Genomic DNA, 19,111 nt, shown 5'->3' with positions numbered 1-19,111 from the left:
ACAGTTTATCCTTAAAAGACCTTGTAGAGAGAGATGGGGCCATTTTGTAGCTTATTAAAGTACTGTAGAACTCACAGTTTGTGAGACTGCAACACAGATAAGAACTAATAAACATCTGAGTCCCAACAAGAAATAGCATCTCACACATTTAATCCCGACCTTGGCAGAGAAAAGAAGCAAAAGAATTTACATTAGTTGAGCCCCAGGCCTTTTCCTCTGTGTCCCAAGGAGCAGCAGGACAGAGATGTCTCGTTTCCATGGCTGGATGTGGTCAGTTACAGGTGTCCATATGCTGCTCTTCTATAGGTGCCCAGAGATTGCTGAGCAGAACCAGCCTGAAGCTGTCAGGGCTTCATTCAACTCCCTCCCCTCTCTGAAATCCACCCTCTTGCTTCCTTTTCGTGGTCTCCATGGAGCTGAGACTGTGGAAAGCTGTTTGCTTTCCACAAACCTCGTATGTGGTTCCTTTAGTAGCATCCCCGAATTAGTCAGCTTGTCAATATTTTTTTGTTTATTTTTATTTTTTAATAGAGCTGATGACACCTCTAAAGCATTTGGAAAGGTATAACCTGTCTGGATTCCACCTCTGCAAGGAAAAAAATCAAATGATCCAATAAATGTCTTTTTGTGTGATGGGGGAAGGAAAAATGACAACAAAGGGAAGGGAAGGGAAGGGAAGGGAAGGGAAGGGAAGGGAAGGGAAGGGAAGGGAAGGGAAGGGAAGGGAAGGGAAGGGAAGGGAAGGGAAGGGAAGGGAAGGGAAGGGAAGGGAAGGGAAGGGAAGGGAAGGGAAGGGAAGGGAAGGGAAGGGAAGGGAAGGGAAGGGAAGGGAAGGGAAGGGAAGGGAAGTTTGTTTCCAAAATGTGGATATGGGGACATGGTTTAGTGCTGGATGTGGCAGTGCTGGGTTAACAGCTGGACTCAATGATCTTTAAGGTCTTTTTCTAACTTTTCCTTGACTTCAGTTCCCTCCCTCCGGCTCCATTTGACACAGAAAGCAGCAATCAAAGCCTGGGGCATTTTTATTTCTTTATTTTTTTTTTAATAAACTTTATTCTATATTACAAATAGTTGTTTTTTTTTTTCTTTTTTGTTCTGGACTGCAAAATAGGAATGCCTTATATTTACATACACAGGTATACAATTAATTATAACAAAGGTACAGAAGCTTTGCCTTTACCAAGTAACAACGGGATTCCAATTTAAATAGTATAGATTTTATTTCTTTCTTTTTTTAACTAGGATCAGTTCAAAAGAAAATCAAACTAACAACAACAACAACCTAAGAAAAAGGATCCCAACCTCCTTTCTAATGCTGTCTTGACATCTCTTTGAGGCTGTTAGTAACACTGTGGTGAAAGGAAATGTCTTTCCATTGATTTTGAGTTGGAAGCTTTAGCAAAACAGAGAATGAGACTTCTGGGCTCACGTGTATGTCCAAGACACGGGGTCAGACACAAGGAAGGGCCTCTCTTGTGACCTCAAATAATCCAGTTGCCTCTCTAATCCTTGGGGAAAACACTGGGAGCATTTAGCTAGCACCTAATCTCTCTGCTTCCTTACCCCAGCCTGGGCTGGAAAGCGGAATTTCTCCAGGGAATGGAGAAAGAGCAGCATAGAAAGTTTAAATAACACCAAGTTTCTCTTAAGATACTTCAGAAAGGACTTCAAGCTTGGACATGTGCCTTGATTTCTCCAACTGGCTCTTGTGCCTCAGTTCTGTGTGAAAGTGAACAGCAGCTTCTCCACTGGGGAATGCCAGACCACACCAGTAAAAGAAGGGAATGCTGAGAAGAGCCTGAATGTCCTGGTTTTCCCTCTTGTTTTCCACACCCAAGTTTGCTTTACTGAGCTTCCCTGCACACTGCTCTCTGCTGCGAGCGTCTTTGAGGTGATCTGTTTCCAAGCAGAAAGAATTTCTTGAGGTAAACTCTCCGTTTTTAGAACAGAAGATTAAAAAAAAATAAACCCAAAAACAACACAACAAAAAACCAAACCAACCAAACAATGAACAAACAACGACGACAACAGAAATCAAACACGTGACAGGTTGATTAGACTAAGCAGCTTTGTAACTTCTGTGGGGTTTTTGGTGGTTTATTTATTTCTCCAAGTGTAAATCCTGTTTGGTTTTTTTTTAACTTTTTTTTGACATCTTTCTACAATTTTTTTTTTTTTTTGGCTATAAGCCTGTGTCCCCTTGGATGCTTCTCCAAGTGTAGAGAACTGGGCCACCCCAAATAAAACATGGTTGACAAGCTCTGTTTTCAAAGCATTCTGCACAAAGTCATTGCTCCCAGTAAGACAGCAAGATATTTGTCTTTTGGGAAAGGGGCATTGCACAGTCACACAGGTGAGGGAAAACTGCAGGATTTAATGGACCAAGCATTACCCTGAAATGGAAGCTGCACCAGGCGCAAAGCAGGAAAATTCAGGCTGGGAATGGGCAGGAGGTTGAGGTTCACACCATGATGTTGAGGTTCATGTATTTCACCAATTTCCTGCCACACAGCACACCAAGTTTGGATGGCATGAGTTAGGACATCCCAAAACCTCTACCTGCCCTGAAGGACAACTCTCACTACTTATATTTTCTTTTCTCCTCTTTTGGAAGAGTCCCCAAATAGCAGTGTCTCTTCCCAAAGCACTTTGTTAAAGCCTTGGAGAAGGACAAATCTACATTTCATGTTTTGACTTAGTTCCGAAAAATTGTCCTTCTGATATTGGCTGGTGTGTGTTTGGGTTTTTACCTCACAGGCATCCCAGACTCCAGGAAATTCAGAGGGGACTCCACAGGAATGCTGATCACTGACTGGACTCCTCAAATTTGATCTATTGGTTTTCAACAGCACCATTAAAAATAATTACAATTATCTGATTTGCTTGGTCTCATTCCCTTCATGGCAAACATTTTCATGTGGGTGAATGCAGAAGATTGGGAAAATTTGATAATCACTTTTCAATCTAAGCAATTACCAAATGAAATTCTGGTAAATTTTCTTTATGACCCAATAAATTTTATGGTCTTCAGTGTCAAAGATGCAAGATAAGACAACTGCAGTGGTACAACTACAGGGATGAAAATTGGAATAGCCCTCTTCTCTAATGGAGCAAGGCTGATGTGTGCTGGGTGGGACCAAACCTTTGGATATGTTCAGGATAGGATAAAGAGTGGGAAGAGAAGGACTGGGGAACGATATTACATTCAAACTCTGTGATCTTAGAGGTCTTTTCCAGCCTAAATCATTCTATGATTCTGTGCTAGGAGAGGAAGGTGGCTGAATTTCTCCTCGATTGTTCTCCTGTGCTGTAAACCCTGCAGTGAAGAAAGAATCTTGACTCTCTCCATAGAACTTCAGAGAGTCTTTGTGAGTTCCCTTTCCCCTGTTTCTGATGGTGCTGCAGGTGCCAGCATTAATTATTTGATTGCAGTGTTTGAGAAATGCCCATAAATATCAGCCTATCATCTGGAATATTCTGGATATTAGGAGCCTGTCCATGGGCTTTTAGGAACTTTGGGTCCAGTTCTCTCCATGGGGCTTGAAAAACAGTGTGGGACACTACTTATTCATCAGGAATTTTTGGTCAAGTGTTGAGAGGGAGGTGGGGGAAAAGAAATAAAAGGAAAATAAAGCATCCGTGTTGTAGTAGGGCTCATTCTTCTGCTTGTGTCTTTGTTTTTAGTTGTATTTTACATGCACTTAAAAAATAGTTAGCTCAACAGGTGAGGCTGGGAAGAAAGATGCCAAGACTTCTCATAGACTGGGGGATTCTGGGACACTGGTTGGAAATGGGAAGGGCACTGAAGGGGACAGGGGAGGAAGCCCACGCATTTACATCACAATTCTGGCACATTTTCCAAGCAAAAAAGCAAATCCAGCTCAAACACCAAACTAAAGAGAAACAGAAAGACAAAGAAATAAAGAGGAGATGAAAGAGAAGCAAAACGCAGATTTTCTTTCAAATCCTGGGCATGGGGGGAAAGAAGAGGGTGGGGGAAAAGCAGAAATGCCTAAATGGGAAGTTTGGAAAGGGTTAAGACACCAATCTCCTGGTGCTTCCCATTTCCCCTAAGTGTTTCATTCTCAGTGTCTCTGAGGTGTTCAAGTTTTTCCTCGAAAAATATATATATATAATATACAGATGAAAAACTCCGTACCAGCAAGAAGAAATAAAATAACAACCATGGAAAACAACCATAACAAACCAAAAACACAGCCCTGAAAACATCGAAAAGAAACAGGGTGAGTCTCAGATTTCCCCTGTGGTGTTCCTCTGACTTCAGTAACAGTACAGGATCACACCAGTTCATTTTGATATTTTTTTTGTTGTTTTTTCTGTTAAACAGCTTCTTCTTCCTCTCATGTGCGCATGTCCAGGCAGGATCGCCCATCACTCATAACCACTTCCCTCCAAGCCAGCTCTTTGTCCTTAGACTCCTACCATCCAGCTGTGAGTACAAGGCATGACAATAGGGTCCATATTTATCTGTTGTGGCACTTTGTTTGTCAAAACCTTTGGTTTCTTCCTTTTTTTTTTTTTTTTTAATTTTCCCCTTTTTTTTTTTTTTTCTTTTTCTTTTTTTTAAATTTACGTACTTATAAAAAATACTGTGTTTGTGTGTTGTTTGTTGTCATTTTCTTACCACTGGCTCTGGTGGGACTTCCCACTTTCACAGCCATTAATCAATGGATCTGGAACATGCGCCGACATTACTAAAATGGATCAACAAAACCATGGCAGAACCAACCAAACCCAAACCATCCCCAATGCGCAGGCCTCTTAAAACTGCTGAGATGTCCATAAGGTGCATGATGAGTCCATCAGCTCAGCAATCCCACAGAAAGCAAGCAGAACCAAAAATAAAAGAGGAAGGAAACGCACACGCGCACACAGATACACACGCACAAAATAATTGGAATTGCAATCAAGAGAGAAATGTCTGGGGGGTTTAAAACCAAGACGTGTCCCTAAGTTTGCTGTTTCAACGTGAATCTGGTGATTTTTCTCCCCACAGACACGTCCAGTGTTGGACTGAGTGGTTTTGGACTCGCCTACGTGTGTATCTGCCTGGCTGAAGGAAACCCTCCCGCTGCCTGGCTCCTGCTTGCACCACACCACCCCTCACGCACACCCGGGGTCTGTCACTCCCAAAAGGTTCTGGTTTGATGGCAAGAGACAGGCATGAACCCAAACAAACTCGCTCTGTAATCACTTTACACACCCTGCACCCCTTCCTCCCTCCAGGTGCAAAGCAGATCCAGGCTGTTGCTCCAAGGACGGGGTGAGGTGGACGTGGGCTGATCCTCCAGCCGCTCCTCCATCTACCAGGGAGCTCTGCTCATGGCTGGGGAGATGAATGTTGACCCAGCTCATGCCTCCCTGGTGAACAAGGAAGGTTCTCCACACCCCGAGGGTTTCTGGTCATGGTGTTATCTGGGCTGGCAGCCGTGTGGATGGAACAGCTGAAGGCAAAAAGAGATGCAGGAGCTCACTCCCCTTTGGTTGGCCATGAAACAAGTCGAGATGTTCTGGAGAAGCTGAGCAGAGGATGGCACGGGGACAGGGTGATCCCCCACAATTGTCCCATGGTGACAGCGATCCCTGAAGGGATAAGAAGTGCAAAGAGAGATAAAATCCTTCCTAGGCAGCAACTGTGCCTTCAGCAAGGCCTGTTGGTTCCAGAAATGGAGGAGAGGAAAGGCCAGGAGTTGGCACCAAAAGGCAGATGGGCTCACAGCAGTTCAAAGACCTCCAGGAGACAGGCAGTTCAGCTGGGGGGATCTAGGTAGAAGAATTTTTTTGCAGTGTTTCATTTGGATTTCCTCCAAGATCTCCTTCCAAAGTGTGTGGTGACATTTCCTCTTAGGAGCGGCTTGGAAGGAAGGCTTCACCATCAGCCTCGTGCACCACCTCACTTCACAGCAAGCATTTCAGTAACCCTCTGATATTCCACTGTGGGAAAACAACAGCTGTGTTCCAGTTGAGGAAACAAAATGGAAAGAACAGCTTAAAAAAACAAAACAAAACAAAAAATCCTTCTGGTTCTTCTTTTGAGGCTGAGCTCCTTGCCTGGAACAACCCGAGGCCTGTGGCTCCTGCTTTCCAAGCCAAGGTGGGAACAAGGGGCATGATGCTTTGCTCTCCATGGCCAGGAGGAGCAGGACCACCACCACAGACAGGATGCCACCCAGCAGAGAGAGCGTTTATGCTGCAGTGCTACGACCAACAGGACACGACGGGAAAGACGGAGGGGGACACGCGGCTCTTGGGAAAATAAGAAGAACCATATGAAACACACGGGCAGGGCAGCGTCGGTCTCCTCGTCCCCTCTTGACCCTTTCCCTGCCCCAGGAGAGCAGCTGTTTGCACAGGCAGGATGAGCCACGGTGGCCCTGCTCTGGACACAGCTGTGGCATTTTTCGGGGAGCCTCCTCTCCCAGTGGGTGGCTATCGAGGGATAGAATTGCAATGGCTCTGCCCTCCAGGAGCCCTGCAGGCAGGCTGCCTTCCCCTTGGGGACACTTGAGTAATACTGAGTTCATTTCCATGTCCTCTCCAGAGGCTACAGCCCTCGGAGGGCAGTTAAAGCAGCATGACAGAAGTTACCCCCCAGTTTCACCTCTGCAGAGTGAGGATGCGATGCTGGGCGAGGGTTGGTGGGGTTTTCGCGTGTGTTCAGTAGTTTCTCTCTAGGGCAAAAGGCAGAGGGGAAGCTGTGAAAAGGAGAGCTCCACCCAAATGTCTTCATGGCCCCAGAGCCAAGATTCCTCTGCAGTCTTTTCTTTTAACCCCTGGGGCTCTGTTGCTTTGTCCATAGGTTTGGAAAGAGAAGGAAAAGAGAGAAAGAGAGAGGGGGAGGAGAGAGAGAGAGAGAGAGAGAGAGGAGCGCTGTTCGGGTGACTCTGCTTACAGCCCATCAAAACTTGCACTTGGTAAAGATGATGATCTTGAGTGAGGCACGACTTGGTTTATCCCTCCCAGGGTGTCCCTGGCAGGACAGTTCTCAGCTGTCTATGCTCATGAGGGTTATAACTTGTTCAAGTTTGTAGGCAAGTTTCTGTTTCCCAGCCTGGTCGTCTTGATCAAGTGCTCCGAGAATCTGGAAAAGGAGAGAGGAAGAAGTGCTAAGGATTTCAGTTTTTTACCCCAAAATGACTGAGTCCAGCATCTTAAAGCAGCAGAGGAGGTTGAGCTTTCTCTAAGGCACGTCCCAGGCTTAGCTTAGATCATGCAAGTCAAGTCAGTCAGCCAGGAAGGAGCTAGGTGGCGAGTTTGGATTTGATCTGACTCAATGCAGACCTTTGGATTGTAACCAATCAAGTGGATTTTTACCTTGGAGATCTGTTATTTATCTATTTATGAGCTTTATCCATCACCTGGCCATGCCACTTGAGATGCCCTAAGGGGTCTCACATGGCCTTCAGTACAAAGAACCATGCTGGACACCTTCAAGTCTGTGTTGGACCATTTTGGGGTGTTTGGGGTATCTGGAATGATGTTGGGAACAGTCCTTAAGCAACTTTTGCCCATTGTGGATGTAGAACTCATGTAGGGCTCCAGTGAGTTAACATCTGACCATCAACTACTTCAGCCGAGCCTGACTGAATGAGAGAGACACAAAACAGGGATCCAAAACCCCAGACCTTCCCTTTCCAAACCCCAAGCCTTGTCTCTCATTCCTTAAATCCTCCACCCTCCCAGCCAGGATGCAGACAGGTACCAGTGACCCACCAGGGGATGGGTGGGCTGTCCCCTGGCCCTCCAGAGGTGTCCCCAGGCTCTCACCTCCTCTCCCATGGCCCCTCAAAGGTGTCCCCAAGCTCTCACCTCCTCGCTGTACTTGCCCACGTAGGAGTAGATCTCGGAGAGCGCGCTCATGGTGTTGAACTCGTTCATGTGCATGCGGGACTGCTCAGCCAGGTAAGCATTCATGTCCTGGTCACTGATTGCTGGCATCTTGGCGATGTCTGAGTAGTACCTGAGGGGCACAAACACAGGGGTTTCTTGAGGGGAAGAGAAGGAGATCAAGAAGTGAAAGCCACAAGCAAAACAGAGAAAAAAACTCCACACGTAGTGTTGGGTTTTTCTGGTTCCTCAAACACCTGCTCATGCTCTTCTTTTACATCTAGAAAGGTGAGTTAGCCAAGGTGGAAATGACTGAGCACTCATCCTGAGCACCACATATGTCTTTTTATTCACCCCAATCTGAGAATGAAGCCCCAAAGAGTATCCTGTAAACTTTCCCAGTCAATAGGAGCTGGACTGAAGCTGGATCACTTTGTCAGATACTCAAGGGTTTTTAGCCCTGCCTCTCTTCCCAGAGAGATCTTGCTGCCCACTCATGATTTCACTCCCACATAGAGAAAAACCCTAAATATTTGTATTTTTTTCTTGCACCATTCTCACCACTACATCTGCCCCATTGCTGACATCCCCCACCTTCCACACTCAGTCCAGTCTATCCCAACAACTCTCTTGCTCAGCATCTCCTTTTTTTGCCCCATATTTTAAGCTAGCCTGATATTTGTGGCAACAGCCTTCAATTCCAGTCTGACTGGGAAAAAAATCTGCTTTTCCTAGAAGAATCTGCTTTTCCTAGGAGTCAACAGCATTCCCCTGGAGCTCAGGAGGACTGGGGGGTTTATCCATAGGCTCTGGATCCCCCCGAACCACTGACCAGCAGGCTTCATGTGCAGAGTGATGTCTCTTTAAGGAAGTTGCTATTTTGGTTGTCCTTCCTCCCCTGGGTAAGGCAGGTCTTGGAGGACAAGGTTTGCAGAAGGTAATCAGTCACTGTCACTCGCAGCTGTGCTCTGCTGTCAACTGGTTAATTAGACGCCATCATTTACATTTTTAATTTCTGCAATTTGACATTTTGTGCAGAAGGAAAAAAAAATAAGAAGAAGAAGGAGAAAAAAAAAATTAAAAAAAGCAGCCCATAGCTGCAGCAATCCACAATTTTATAATTAGGAGGCAGAGGGGACAGGGAGCCAAAAGAGCTGACAGGTGTCCTGTAAACAGCGTGGAGACACCTGCTGAGATGGGGGCTGTGTGCCACTGCAGAGGAATTGGACGTGGAAATGCTGTGTGGTGAGCATCCTTGAGGTGGGTAAATGGGAAAATACTCCGTGACAGAGCAGGATGAGCAGCTGCTGGAGTGGAAACCAGAGCAGTGCAAGAGCATGGGGGGAAACCCTTCCACACCAGGAGGCTCCAGCTGTGCCCAGTCTGGTTTTGTGCCCTGATTTACCCCAATGAGTCAGTCCCTGTTGATAACCTGTTTTTGGTGGTGGGATGCTGATGTAATCCTCGGCAGAGGGAGGCTCAGGAGGCAGAGGTCCTTCTTGCTTGACAGTTTCCAAAGCTAAACTCTGTTTCACCATAAAAACTTGTACAAACCTCATTAATTTTACTGCAACTTCCAGCAGGCACAGAAACATCTCTCTCCCTGGAGCCCTGGCATTTTGTCTTCTGGGCTTAGGATCAGCCAGAAATCTGAGGCTAACTCGGTCCTGTGGTCTAAATATTCCTCACTGCCAGTGCTCCAGTGAAAAGTGGTGTGGGTTTGATTTTCTTTCCACTCTGCCTGACCCTCAGTCCCCAGGGATTGAGGTGGACCTGGGGATCCAAGTCCAGGTGGACCTGGACAGTTGTTTGTGAGTAAAGTGAGCATCTAGAAATCCCAGGAGGCTCTGTCCTGCAGAACTGCCTCCAGGAGAAGATGCTGAGCAGGAGGAATAAATATTTCTTAGACGTTTGCCACTTGCAGAAAAACCCAAACAGGTCTTGACATCACCTCCTGGAGAAGATCAGATCTGTGCTGCACATAGGAATTGGTGGCATGCATAACACGGCTGAGAAAACAAGGAATCTTAGGGTCAAAAAGCAAGGAATCTAATGGTCAAAAAGCAAGGTGTGCCTTGGCACTGGAAAAAAAAATCCATGTGCCACCAGCACAATTCACAGACTTGTGGGGAAAACAGGCTGCAAAGCAGTGAAATACATTGATTTATGACCCCTGAAAAGGGAGCAGCTCCTCATGAATGTTGGATAGGCACCCTCCTGATGGGTGAAATGAGAAGAGAAGGGGTCTCATCACAGCAAAAAATAAATGGGGTTGGTGGAGGATATCAGAGATGGCAGTCTGGCTCTGACAAGAAGTTAAAATCCTCCTTTTTCTCTCTGGTTGAGCTGTCACCAAGTGGTGGCAGGATAGTGGGTGTAGGGACAGGGTGCTCCCAAAAACTGGAGCACAGACACACTTACCAACTCCTTCTGCAAGTTTGTCCTGTTTCCTTTCCACCTGGTAGCAAACAGACTCTTGAGTCTGTGACTCACAAGGGTTTGAAAGCTCCCCACCCCTCTCCAGCCCTGCAGAGATCATTCCCCAGCAGCACAACACTCCTGTGACTCATCCCAACAAGGAAAAGCAGCAGGAAATGTTCCCTGGAGCCAGGGATGGCATGCACAGATCTGAGTTTCAAGAAGCACAGTTTCAGGGCTCTGGCCATGACAGACTCCTAGGATGTTCTGGGGTCACAGGCCATCACCCACCAAAGTCTTCTCCAGACTCAATTCCCTGGCATCTCACACCTAAACAGCCATTTCCCATTCAACCAAGGTGTTTTGGGGCAAAAATAAAAGAGAAAGAAGTGGAAACGAACATGTACCAATGCCTCAATCTAGCTGAGTGAGAAGATGTAATATCCTTCCATCCAAATTCTGCCATGGCCCAGTGACTTATTTATGCAGAAGAGTCTCTAATGAAGCCATCACTGTGCTCTCTAAAGAAATGATGAATGTGTGTATTAAAGCATCCTAGCAGGGAGATGACAACATCCCTGCTGAGTCTTTATTTACCTTCCATTCCAGCCCAGATCCTCAGAGGTACTTAGAGCCTCCCTGCCATTTGCATACCCCTAATGCAAAAACCACTGAGGAGCTGTCACCAAACCCCAGAGGCCCTTGCATTCCCACTGCTGGAATTTGCAGTGGAATTTCCTGTGCTGCTTCCATCAGCCCTGCAGCTGACAGCTCCCACAGCACAGCTGGGCTGGGGGGCAGTGCCAGGGGCACAGAGGGGCTCTGTCACCTGTGGAGGGACACCTGGTCTCACCTGAGACAGGGACAGGGCTCTGACACACTTCCACAGCCAGCAGAAGGTTGGGAACACAACACTGAGCCATATTCTCTCTGAATGAGACAGAAAATAGCAAAGCAAAGCAGTAAATGCAGTTTAATCTGCTCCTAAAAATTATAATCCTGAGCAGATTTGCTGCTATTGCTGTACTCCAGTTTTGCTCATCTCCATTGGATCCTTCCCCAGCTGTTTCCAGAGGATCCTCAGATTGAGGATCTTCTGATCCAGCCTTATGTGTCTGAGTTTCCCTGGATTCACAGGAGCAGCCTCCATTCTTGCCTCAAGGCTCTCCATCCTCTGGTGTGACCACAGGAAATTTGTTCATTAGGCTTCATAAGCAATTAAAATGATGAGGAACTGGGGTGAACCCATCATTCCAGTACTCCAGGATGTGAGGATAACCAGGCCATGGGATGTGTCCTCACAGATATAAAGGGTAAAACAACTCACCCCAGCCTGCCTTGAATGGAGAGAGAGCCCAAGAGACCCCGCATTGCCACTGGAGGATGGAGAAGGATTTGGGATGTACCAGGATACAGCTGGTACTATTCTGCTGAAAAAATAATTATTCTTGGTCCTTCCAACCTCATCTTTCCCTAGGTTGTGTTTTGTTTTTTTTTGTTTTGTGTTTTGTTTTGTTTTCCCAAGGAAAGCGACACAACAGTGACCTGGGCATCCATCACAGCGACCTGGGAATACATTTTGTCCTCTGTTTATCCAGGGATAAATGCTCTTTCCCTCGGCACCGACAGGGAAAGGCTCCTTAGTGGAGCTGTTTCACAAGAATGACTGTGCCTGCTGCCGCTCAGTAACTCATTAACTCATCAAAAGAGAAGAGAAAAGCCACGTTTGCCAGTGCTCCCTCCCCAGCCCGAAATTTCCCAGCACAGCCCATGGTTTAGGCAGCTTAGCATGGAGCTAATTGCCTTCCAAAAGATCTTTTTGTCATGCCCGTTGTTTGTCGCTGGGATGGGACTGCACTCATTAATAATCATTTTAGCATATGAAAAGCTTGTAACGAATCCATGTGCTGCAGACGGCAGACGCAATTACAGCAATAACATAATTAGGGTTATGCAATAGCCGGCTGGATCCAGACCACTGAAGGGTGGAGAGGTGTGTGAAAGGGATCTGGGGGGCTCTTCCAGCAGGGAAGGGCTGGTGGAAAGCTTGTGAACAGGCAGTTCTGTTTTTGGGATGCACTGGAGCATTGCAAGGACATGCACTGACACAGAAGGGCGCTTTGAGTTCCTGGGGAGCATCTGAGCTGCTGGTGAGGCACTGGAATGGATTGCCCAGGGAAATCCAGGGATGCCCCATCGCTGGAAGTGTCCAAGACCAGGCTGGATGGCATCAAAACAGGACGACCCTCATGGCAGGGAGAAATGACGAGGAGGACTCCATCTTACCCAAGGCTAATTAATTACTTTATTATACTATATTAGTCTATATTATATTGCATTATATTAGATTACATCTAAACTGAATCTCCCAGGAACTCAGCTCTGCACACACTGCACAGAACTTCATGACTGTCACCAACAGTCCTCACACACACACACACACCCGGCCCTGATAGGCCAAGGAGCCAAAGCGCCATCACTGTGGGTAACCCATCTCCATGTTGCATTCCACTTTTGCACAGCAAATAAAAATACTCTTGGGAAGAATTGTGCCTTGCTTTTCTCTGTGAAGAGAAACGTGGGGCTACACATTTGGCCCTGATAGGCCAAGGAAACCAAACACCATCACTGTGGGTAAACCATCTCCATATTGCATTCTACTTTTGCACAGCAAATGATAAGAATCATTTTTCCTTTCTCTGAGGTTCAGAGAATGTGAATCCCAGAAATATTCTTGGGAAGAATTGTGCCTTGCTTTTTTCTGGTGGTGACAGGCTGGGGCTTGGAGCTCCCTGGGACAGTGGAAGGTGTCCCTGCCCATGGCAGGGATGGAATGAGATGAGCTTCAAGGTCCCTTCCAACCCAAGCTGTTGAAAGGAACAATTCTGTGTGTGCAAGCCCTAGACAGGGCAATGCTTTTATTTTGCCTGTTCCTGGCTTTTCCTGCTGCTTGTCCCCTCAGAATAAAGAGTGCAGGGCTGATGGGCAGCTCTGCCTTGGTGGCTGAATTGTGAATTGGTGCACAGGTAGCTCCTCTGGGAGAGGAGATCACCCAGCAGCACCTCAAAGCAGAGGATGAGTGGGGCTGCACCCTCCCCATATGGACACATTTTCATCTTGCCTTTTTTTCTGCACTGTGTAAAAACAGCTCCTTGGCGTGATGAGAAAACATTGGGATGATTTTATTTTTTTTTTCTTTTGAGATGAAAAGTGAAGAAAGACAAGTGAGCAATCTTCAGACACACCAAAAGCTGCCCCAGAGAGGCAGGGAATGAGCTGTACCCCCTGCCACGGCCATGCCTGAGCTTTAATTACAGCCAGGGAGATTTTGGCTGCCCAGCAGGGAAAACTCTGATGGGAAGGACAGGGAAGCACGGGAATGAATTGCCTGAGGACAGCAGAGGCTCTATTGTTGGAGGCCTTTAAGATGGGGGTAGACAAGCATCTGTCAGGAAGGCTTTAGACAGAGCTGATCCTGCCCTGAGGCAGGAGATGGTCGGGTTGACCTCCCGAGGCCCCTTCCAGCACTGTTTTTTATTATCTCCACCGACAACACCCCCTGCCTTGACCTTTGGTATGCTGCTTCTTGAGCCTTCTTTCCAGCAGAGAAAGAGGGGGCACAGAAAACTCATTTTTTTAAAGTAGAGCCAGGATTTGCACCTCTCTTTTTTAAAGCCCTCAGAGTTTCTGCTTAAAACCTCAATAACTCACAATGTTAAGGCACATACAACTTTTTATTGCTTTAAACTGGTCCAGTTTGTCTTTCTTTCTAAAGTTAGCTGCAAAGTGGCCAACAGACATGACAAGCATTGCACAGGTAGAGATTTCCCAGTGATTTGAGAGGCCTGAAACCCCAGGCTGACACACCAGGGGGGTGAAATCCCAAATGGGTACAGGCTGTCTGTTTTGTGTACTCCAAACATGCTCATAAAGCTCTTCCTAACAAGACCTAGACCTTGACATCTGAAGGCTAATGGGATGCAAATCATAGCTGCTTCATGAATCACCAATTCAAAAATGGTTTGGGTTGGAAGGGACCTTAAAGATCATACAGTTCCAACCCCTGACATAGGCAGGGACACTTTCCCCTGTCCCAGGTTGCTCCAAGCCCTGTCCAACTGGGTCTTGGACACTGCCAGAGATCCAGAGACAGCCACAGCTGCTCTGGGTAACCTGTGCCAGGGTCTGCCCACCCTCTGAGTAAAGAATGGCGTCCAAAAATCTCACTTAAATCTCTCCCTTTTAGTTAAAAATTGTTCCCCCTTCTCCTAAAAGTATCTGTACTTTTAGGAAAAAAGGTAGATGTGATCATGGCATCAGGAGCAGCACCAGCTGTGTCAGGCACTGTTTGCACCCAGGTTAACACAATGAAATGCAAATGTTCTAATTCTGAACCCACGTATCAGATCACTTTAAGCTTTTTTTGATCGTGAACCTGGCAAACCTATTTTGAACGGTCTTCATTGGATGACTCCTAAGTTAAGAACGCTTGTGATGTCTCCTTAAGTTTTTCTTAGAGGGGCCCTTTTCAATGCACAATAAGCAGCCAAAAGGAGACCAGGTCCCTGCAGGGATGAGAGGAAAAAAAAAGAGCACCAGATCCTCTCCTTGCAGCCCTGCAGGTGTTTTGGGCACCAGTGTGAAATGGAAAAACTCTTTGACTTCTGCTTTTTGTGCTCTGCCCCTTTTCAGTCTCCCACATCCTTGCCTCCGTGCCAGGCTCCAGTAGGGAAACATCATATTGATTGTGATGCAGGCAATTAAATGGTGTTAATGAAGTTCAAACAAGTGTTATCATAAGCTTGGCAGCATGGAGAGAAATGAAGGTCAGCCACAGCCCTTTGTCATTTTTCAGTGTGGTGTTGAATGCTAATGAGACAGTCCCAATTAGAACAGCTCCCCTTTGTATTGCTTGGGGATTGCATCAATGCTCCCAAGTTCTCCAGATTTCCAGGCTCAAAGTGGGACATTTGAAGTAAACTTGAAAGATGCAGATCTGAAGCTGCTCTAATGTAAATTCAGCAGAGCCTATGGAGTTTTACTAACTGAAGTCAGATGAGATTGGGCTCTATCGTACCATTCTTTCCTTTTTTTTTTTATTTTTTTAATGATAATTGAAAAGCCTCCACTTTGTTTTAGAACTACAGCCTGACTCTTCGTGGTGGCTTCAACAAAAGCCAAATAGCCTGTCCCATTTTCCTGGGTTAATTGTCCTGCCTCATCAGGCCTCGTGTTCTGCAGCAGGAAATCCAAGATGTGCCTGCACCAGGACACTTTTTAGCCACGTGTTTCCAGCTCTCTGTGTCCCATTTGAACAGGGAACCTGCTTTTTCCCAAAAGCCAGAATTTCTCAGCTGGATTGCTTCAGCAGGCAGAGTCCACCTCTGCTTCCAACAATGTTATAAAAGGACTTTCATAAAATCACAGAATAGTTTGGGTTGGAAGGGACATTTAGAAGTCATCTAGTCCAAACCCCTGCAATGAGCAGGGAGAATCTTCAACTAAATTTAACTGATGTACAGTAATATTTCTATTGCTGTTGTCAGCAAATCCACTATCTTGAATAATTATAGAAATGGGCACTGAAACAACAACCTCCTAAAATGTCATGGAAGATGTCCATTTCTTATATAGTTATCCATTAGGTCGACAGGAAATTACAAAAATTGGTAAAATTTAAAATGTCTTAATTAGTCATTGTCATGCATCCTGATTCTGAAGGCAACACTTGCCTCACCACAAAATAAGTGAAAACATGAAAAAATCCCACGCTAAACATGAGCCAAACAAACAAATAAAACCAGGGAAGATTCCTGACAGTCTTGCTGTTGAAATCTTTTGGAATCAAATTTCCAGTTGACCACCTATGGTCAACTGGTAAGGCCAGAGCTGTAACTATTCCCTTCCAATGCACATTCCCAGGTGAAAACAAATTTTTGAAGGATTGGAGAAAAGTCCTTTCATCCCTGCCTCCCTCTCATGCCAAGGGCATTCCCTGCTCTGGGTTTTGTGAGCCCTAAAGGGGAAAGGGGAAGGGAAGGGAAGGGAAGGGAAGGGAAGGGAAGGGAAGGGAAGGGAGGGAAGGGAAGGGAAGGGAAGGGAAGGGAAGGGAAGGGAAGGGAAGGGAGGAGGGAAGGGAAGGGAAGGGAAGGGAAGGGAAGGGAAGGGAAGGGAAGGGAAGGAAGGGAAGGGAAGGGAAGGGAAGGGAAGGGAAGGGAAGGGAAGGGAAGGGAAGGGAAGGGAAGGGAAGGGAAGGGAAGGGAAGGGAAGGGAAGGGAAGGGAAGGGAAGGGAAGGGAAGGGAAGGGAAGGGAAGGGAAGGAAAGGAAAGGAAAGGAAAGGAAAGGAAAGGAAAGGAAAGGAAAGGAAAGGAAAGGAAAGGAAAGGAAAGGAAAGGAAAGGAAAGGAAAGGAAAGGAAAGGAAAGGAAAGGAAAGGAAAAGGAAAGGAAAGGAAAGGAAAGGAAAGGAAGAAAAAAAAAGAAAAAGGGATGGCTTGGAGTAACCCAGCTCAGCTCCATTTCCAGACCTCTAAATCCAGTCATGTTTTAATCCAGAGTGCCTCAAGTTGGGTACAATCTACCACTGACTAATTAACCCTCTTAGAGTTTCCTCTTTCTCAAAGAAGTTTGTTTGATTTCAGGTTTTTCTGATTTACTCAACCATTTCTTAAACTCCCTGACTTTTTATCTCCTGATTCACTCTTTGAAGAAGTCTAGTGGTCTTGAAGGATGCCATCTCCAGCTGATGCTGACTACAGAAATAGCTCCAACCAGCACTGGAAGCCTTTGGATTTGGAAAAAACTCCCTCAAAGCACAATCGCAGAACGGAGAGAAGGAATTCATTAGCTCGGGGTAGAACTCAAATTATATTTTATTCATCCCTGATAGGTTTTTTCTTTCATCTCCCACAGCATCCAGGTGCCACTGCCTTGAGTCAGTGGAACTGACACACAAAAATAAAAGCAGGGAGGAAGCTCTAACCATATTCCAAAACCTGCAGTCTCCCCTTGGGCTTCAGTTCAAGTTGTCAGACATCAGTGCAGATAACAACCCAGCACATGCTGGGGACAGGAATCCAGGGCTGTTTACAAGCAGCAGGAGGTGTTATGTACCTCGTTTGCAAACCCAGTTGTTTGGGAAAACTTCCAAGGAAATGCAGCACCTATTGCTGAAGATCACTGGGCACCAGGATTTAGCTCCAAAAAATTGTAAAGTGAAATCAATACTGGAAAAAAATAAAACAAAATGGAAACTGCAGCTTTTTGTTTGTCCAGAGGGAAAATAGAAAAAGAGAAAAAAAGGTGTTTGTTGCATAAGGAAATATCCCATTCTCCACTTAAATACCTCAGTTTGTCACTCACATGTAGCATCTCCAAGGATAAAATCAACCCCTTTGAGATGAAAACCATTATTTGTCTACAGAAACAGCCCAACCACACAGAGGGTAGCTAAAGCATCACTAGAGAATGACACCTTTGGGTCACTGTTGGTGCAAACTTGATTTCTAAATGGAACCTCCAACACTTGCTTCCCATTATCCAGGTCAATCCAGCAATCAGCCTCAATACATTCTAAGAAACTTGGACACGGTACCAAAAGTAGGTCATAATTAAGCAAGGTAGCTCATAAGAGCCTTGCAGGTTGCCTAGAAACGACATTTGCTGAAGTGTTTTACCACGTCTAAAAATAATTGTCCAGACAAATCACAGACCAATGGGAGAATTGTTGGGAAAAAAAAGCTGCCTCGTGCCGAGTAGGGGACAGAGCTCTTTGATCAGCCACGCTCCTGTCACAAAACGAGAGAAAACCATCCCCAGCAAAGGCAATACAGGGATTTATAGCCCAGTGTGAGGTGTCTGCAGCAGCAGAGGCCTTGTACAGCCTGCAGGACATGGTGTCAATTTTAGGCCATGCCTAGGAAGTCATCCAGAGCAAATCAAGGCTGGAAGCTGGGTGCAGTGCACAGGAATGATCTGTAGGATAAACCCGCCTTTGTATTTACAGAGCAGCAACTGTTCCCCATCTGTGCAGTTCCCAAACCTGTCAATAATGCCAGGCAAGTGCAGAATATTGGAAAGCAAAGCCCAGCTCCTGCTGGATGAAGAACAGGATGTGCTGTTTGCTTGTCCTGGGGAAAACCCTATGGAAAATGAGGCCCCAACATGCTGCAGGAAGAGATGTTCTGGTTATATTCCCTGTGGAGTAGCTTTGCCAGGCACTGACCCTCAGTACAGCAGATGGAAGTACAGCCACAGGTCTTGGGAGTGTGGACAAAATGCTTGGAAAGACCTCTGACTGGACATAAAATACCTGCAGAGCTTCAGTCAGCAGCCTGTCAATTGTCTGGCATCTCACAAAAGAGCCTCCAAGGGAATTTGCTGGGGGATAATTATAAATCCCTTGGGATCCAGACAGTGTGGGGACTGTCACAACAATGCTGAGAGCAGCAAACCACTCCAGGCCTGTGTGGAAAGGCTGAGAAGCCCATGTGCTTCCCAGGGCTCACACACATCACCTCCTCTTCCTTCCTCCCTCTGCCACTTCTCAAGAGTTTCTCCTCAAAGGAAACCATGATGGCAAACACCTTCAGCTCCCACCATTAGTTAAATTTCCATCTCTGCTGCAAGGCAGAGGAATAAAAGGCTAACATGGAGATTTCTACTAAGTAAAAGTCAGAGACAAAAAAGCCCCAAGGGCAGTTTCCAAAAGCAACAGTGATGCTGCCTCCCACCTCCACCCACAAAGCAGAGCTTGGCTGTGTCACTTTATGTCATTTTGTTGGAACCCTGTGCGCTGAGAATTTCAGAATTTCTGTGCTGCAGGCACTGACCCCCAAGAGAACACT

General features: G+C 46.2%; 1 protein-coding gene across 3 annotated transcripts in view; it reads right to left on the bottom strand.

The window, feature by feature from the left end:
- Positions 1-1,060: 1,060 nt before the first annotated feature.
- PLXNA4 (plexin A4) overlaps positions 1,061-19,111 on the bottom strand; it is a 512,377-nt gene continuing 494,326 nt past the window's right edge. For all 3 annotated transcript variants that reach the window (XM_063153651.1, XM_063153649.1, XM_063153650.1), the window contains exons 31-32: positions 7,831-7,981; positions 1,061-7,102 (exon numbers count right to left, since the gene is read on the bottom strand). In XM_063153651.1, coding sequence (XP_063009721.1) covers positions 7,007-7,102; positions 7,831-7,981 — 247 coding nt within the window. In that variant the 3' untranslated portion in view covers positions 1,061-7,006. The remainder of the gene's footprint in view (positions 7,103-7,830; positions 7,982-19,111) is intronic.

This window comes from Melospiza melodia, chromosome 4 (genome assembly GCF_035770615.1).
Source record: "Melospiza melodia melodia isolate bMelMel2 chromosome 4, bMelMel2.pri, whole genome shotgun sequence".
Taxonomy (NCBI): Eukaryota; Metazoa; Chordata; class Aves; order Passeriformes; family Passerellidae; genus Melospiza; species Melospiza melodia.
Note: the sequence above shows the minus strand (reverse complement) of the source record. Positions and strands in the feature narration are given on the sequence as shown.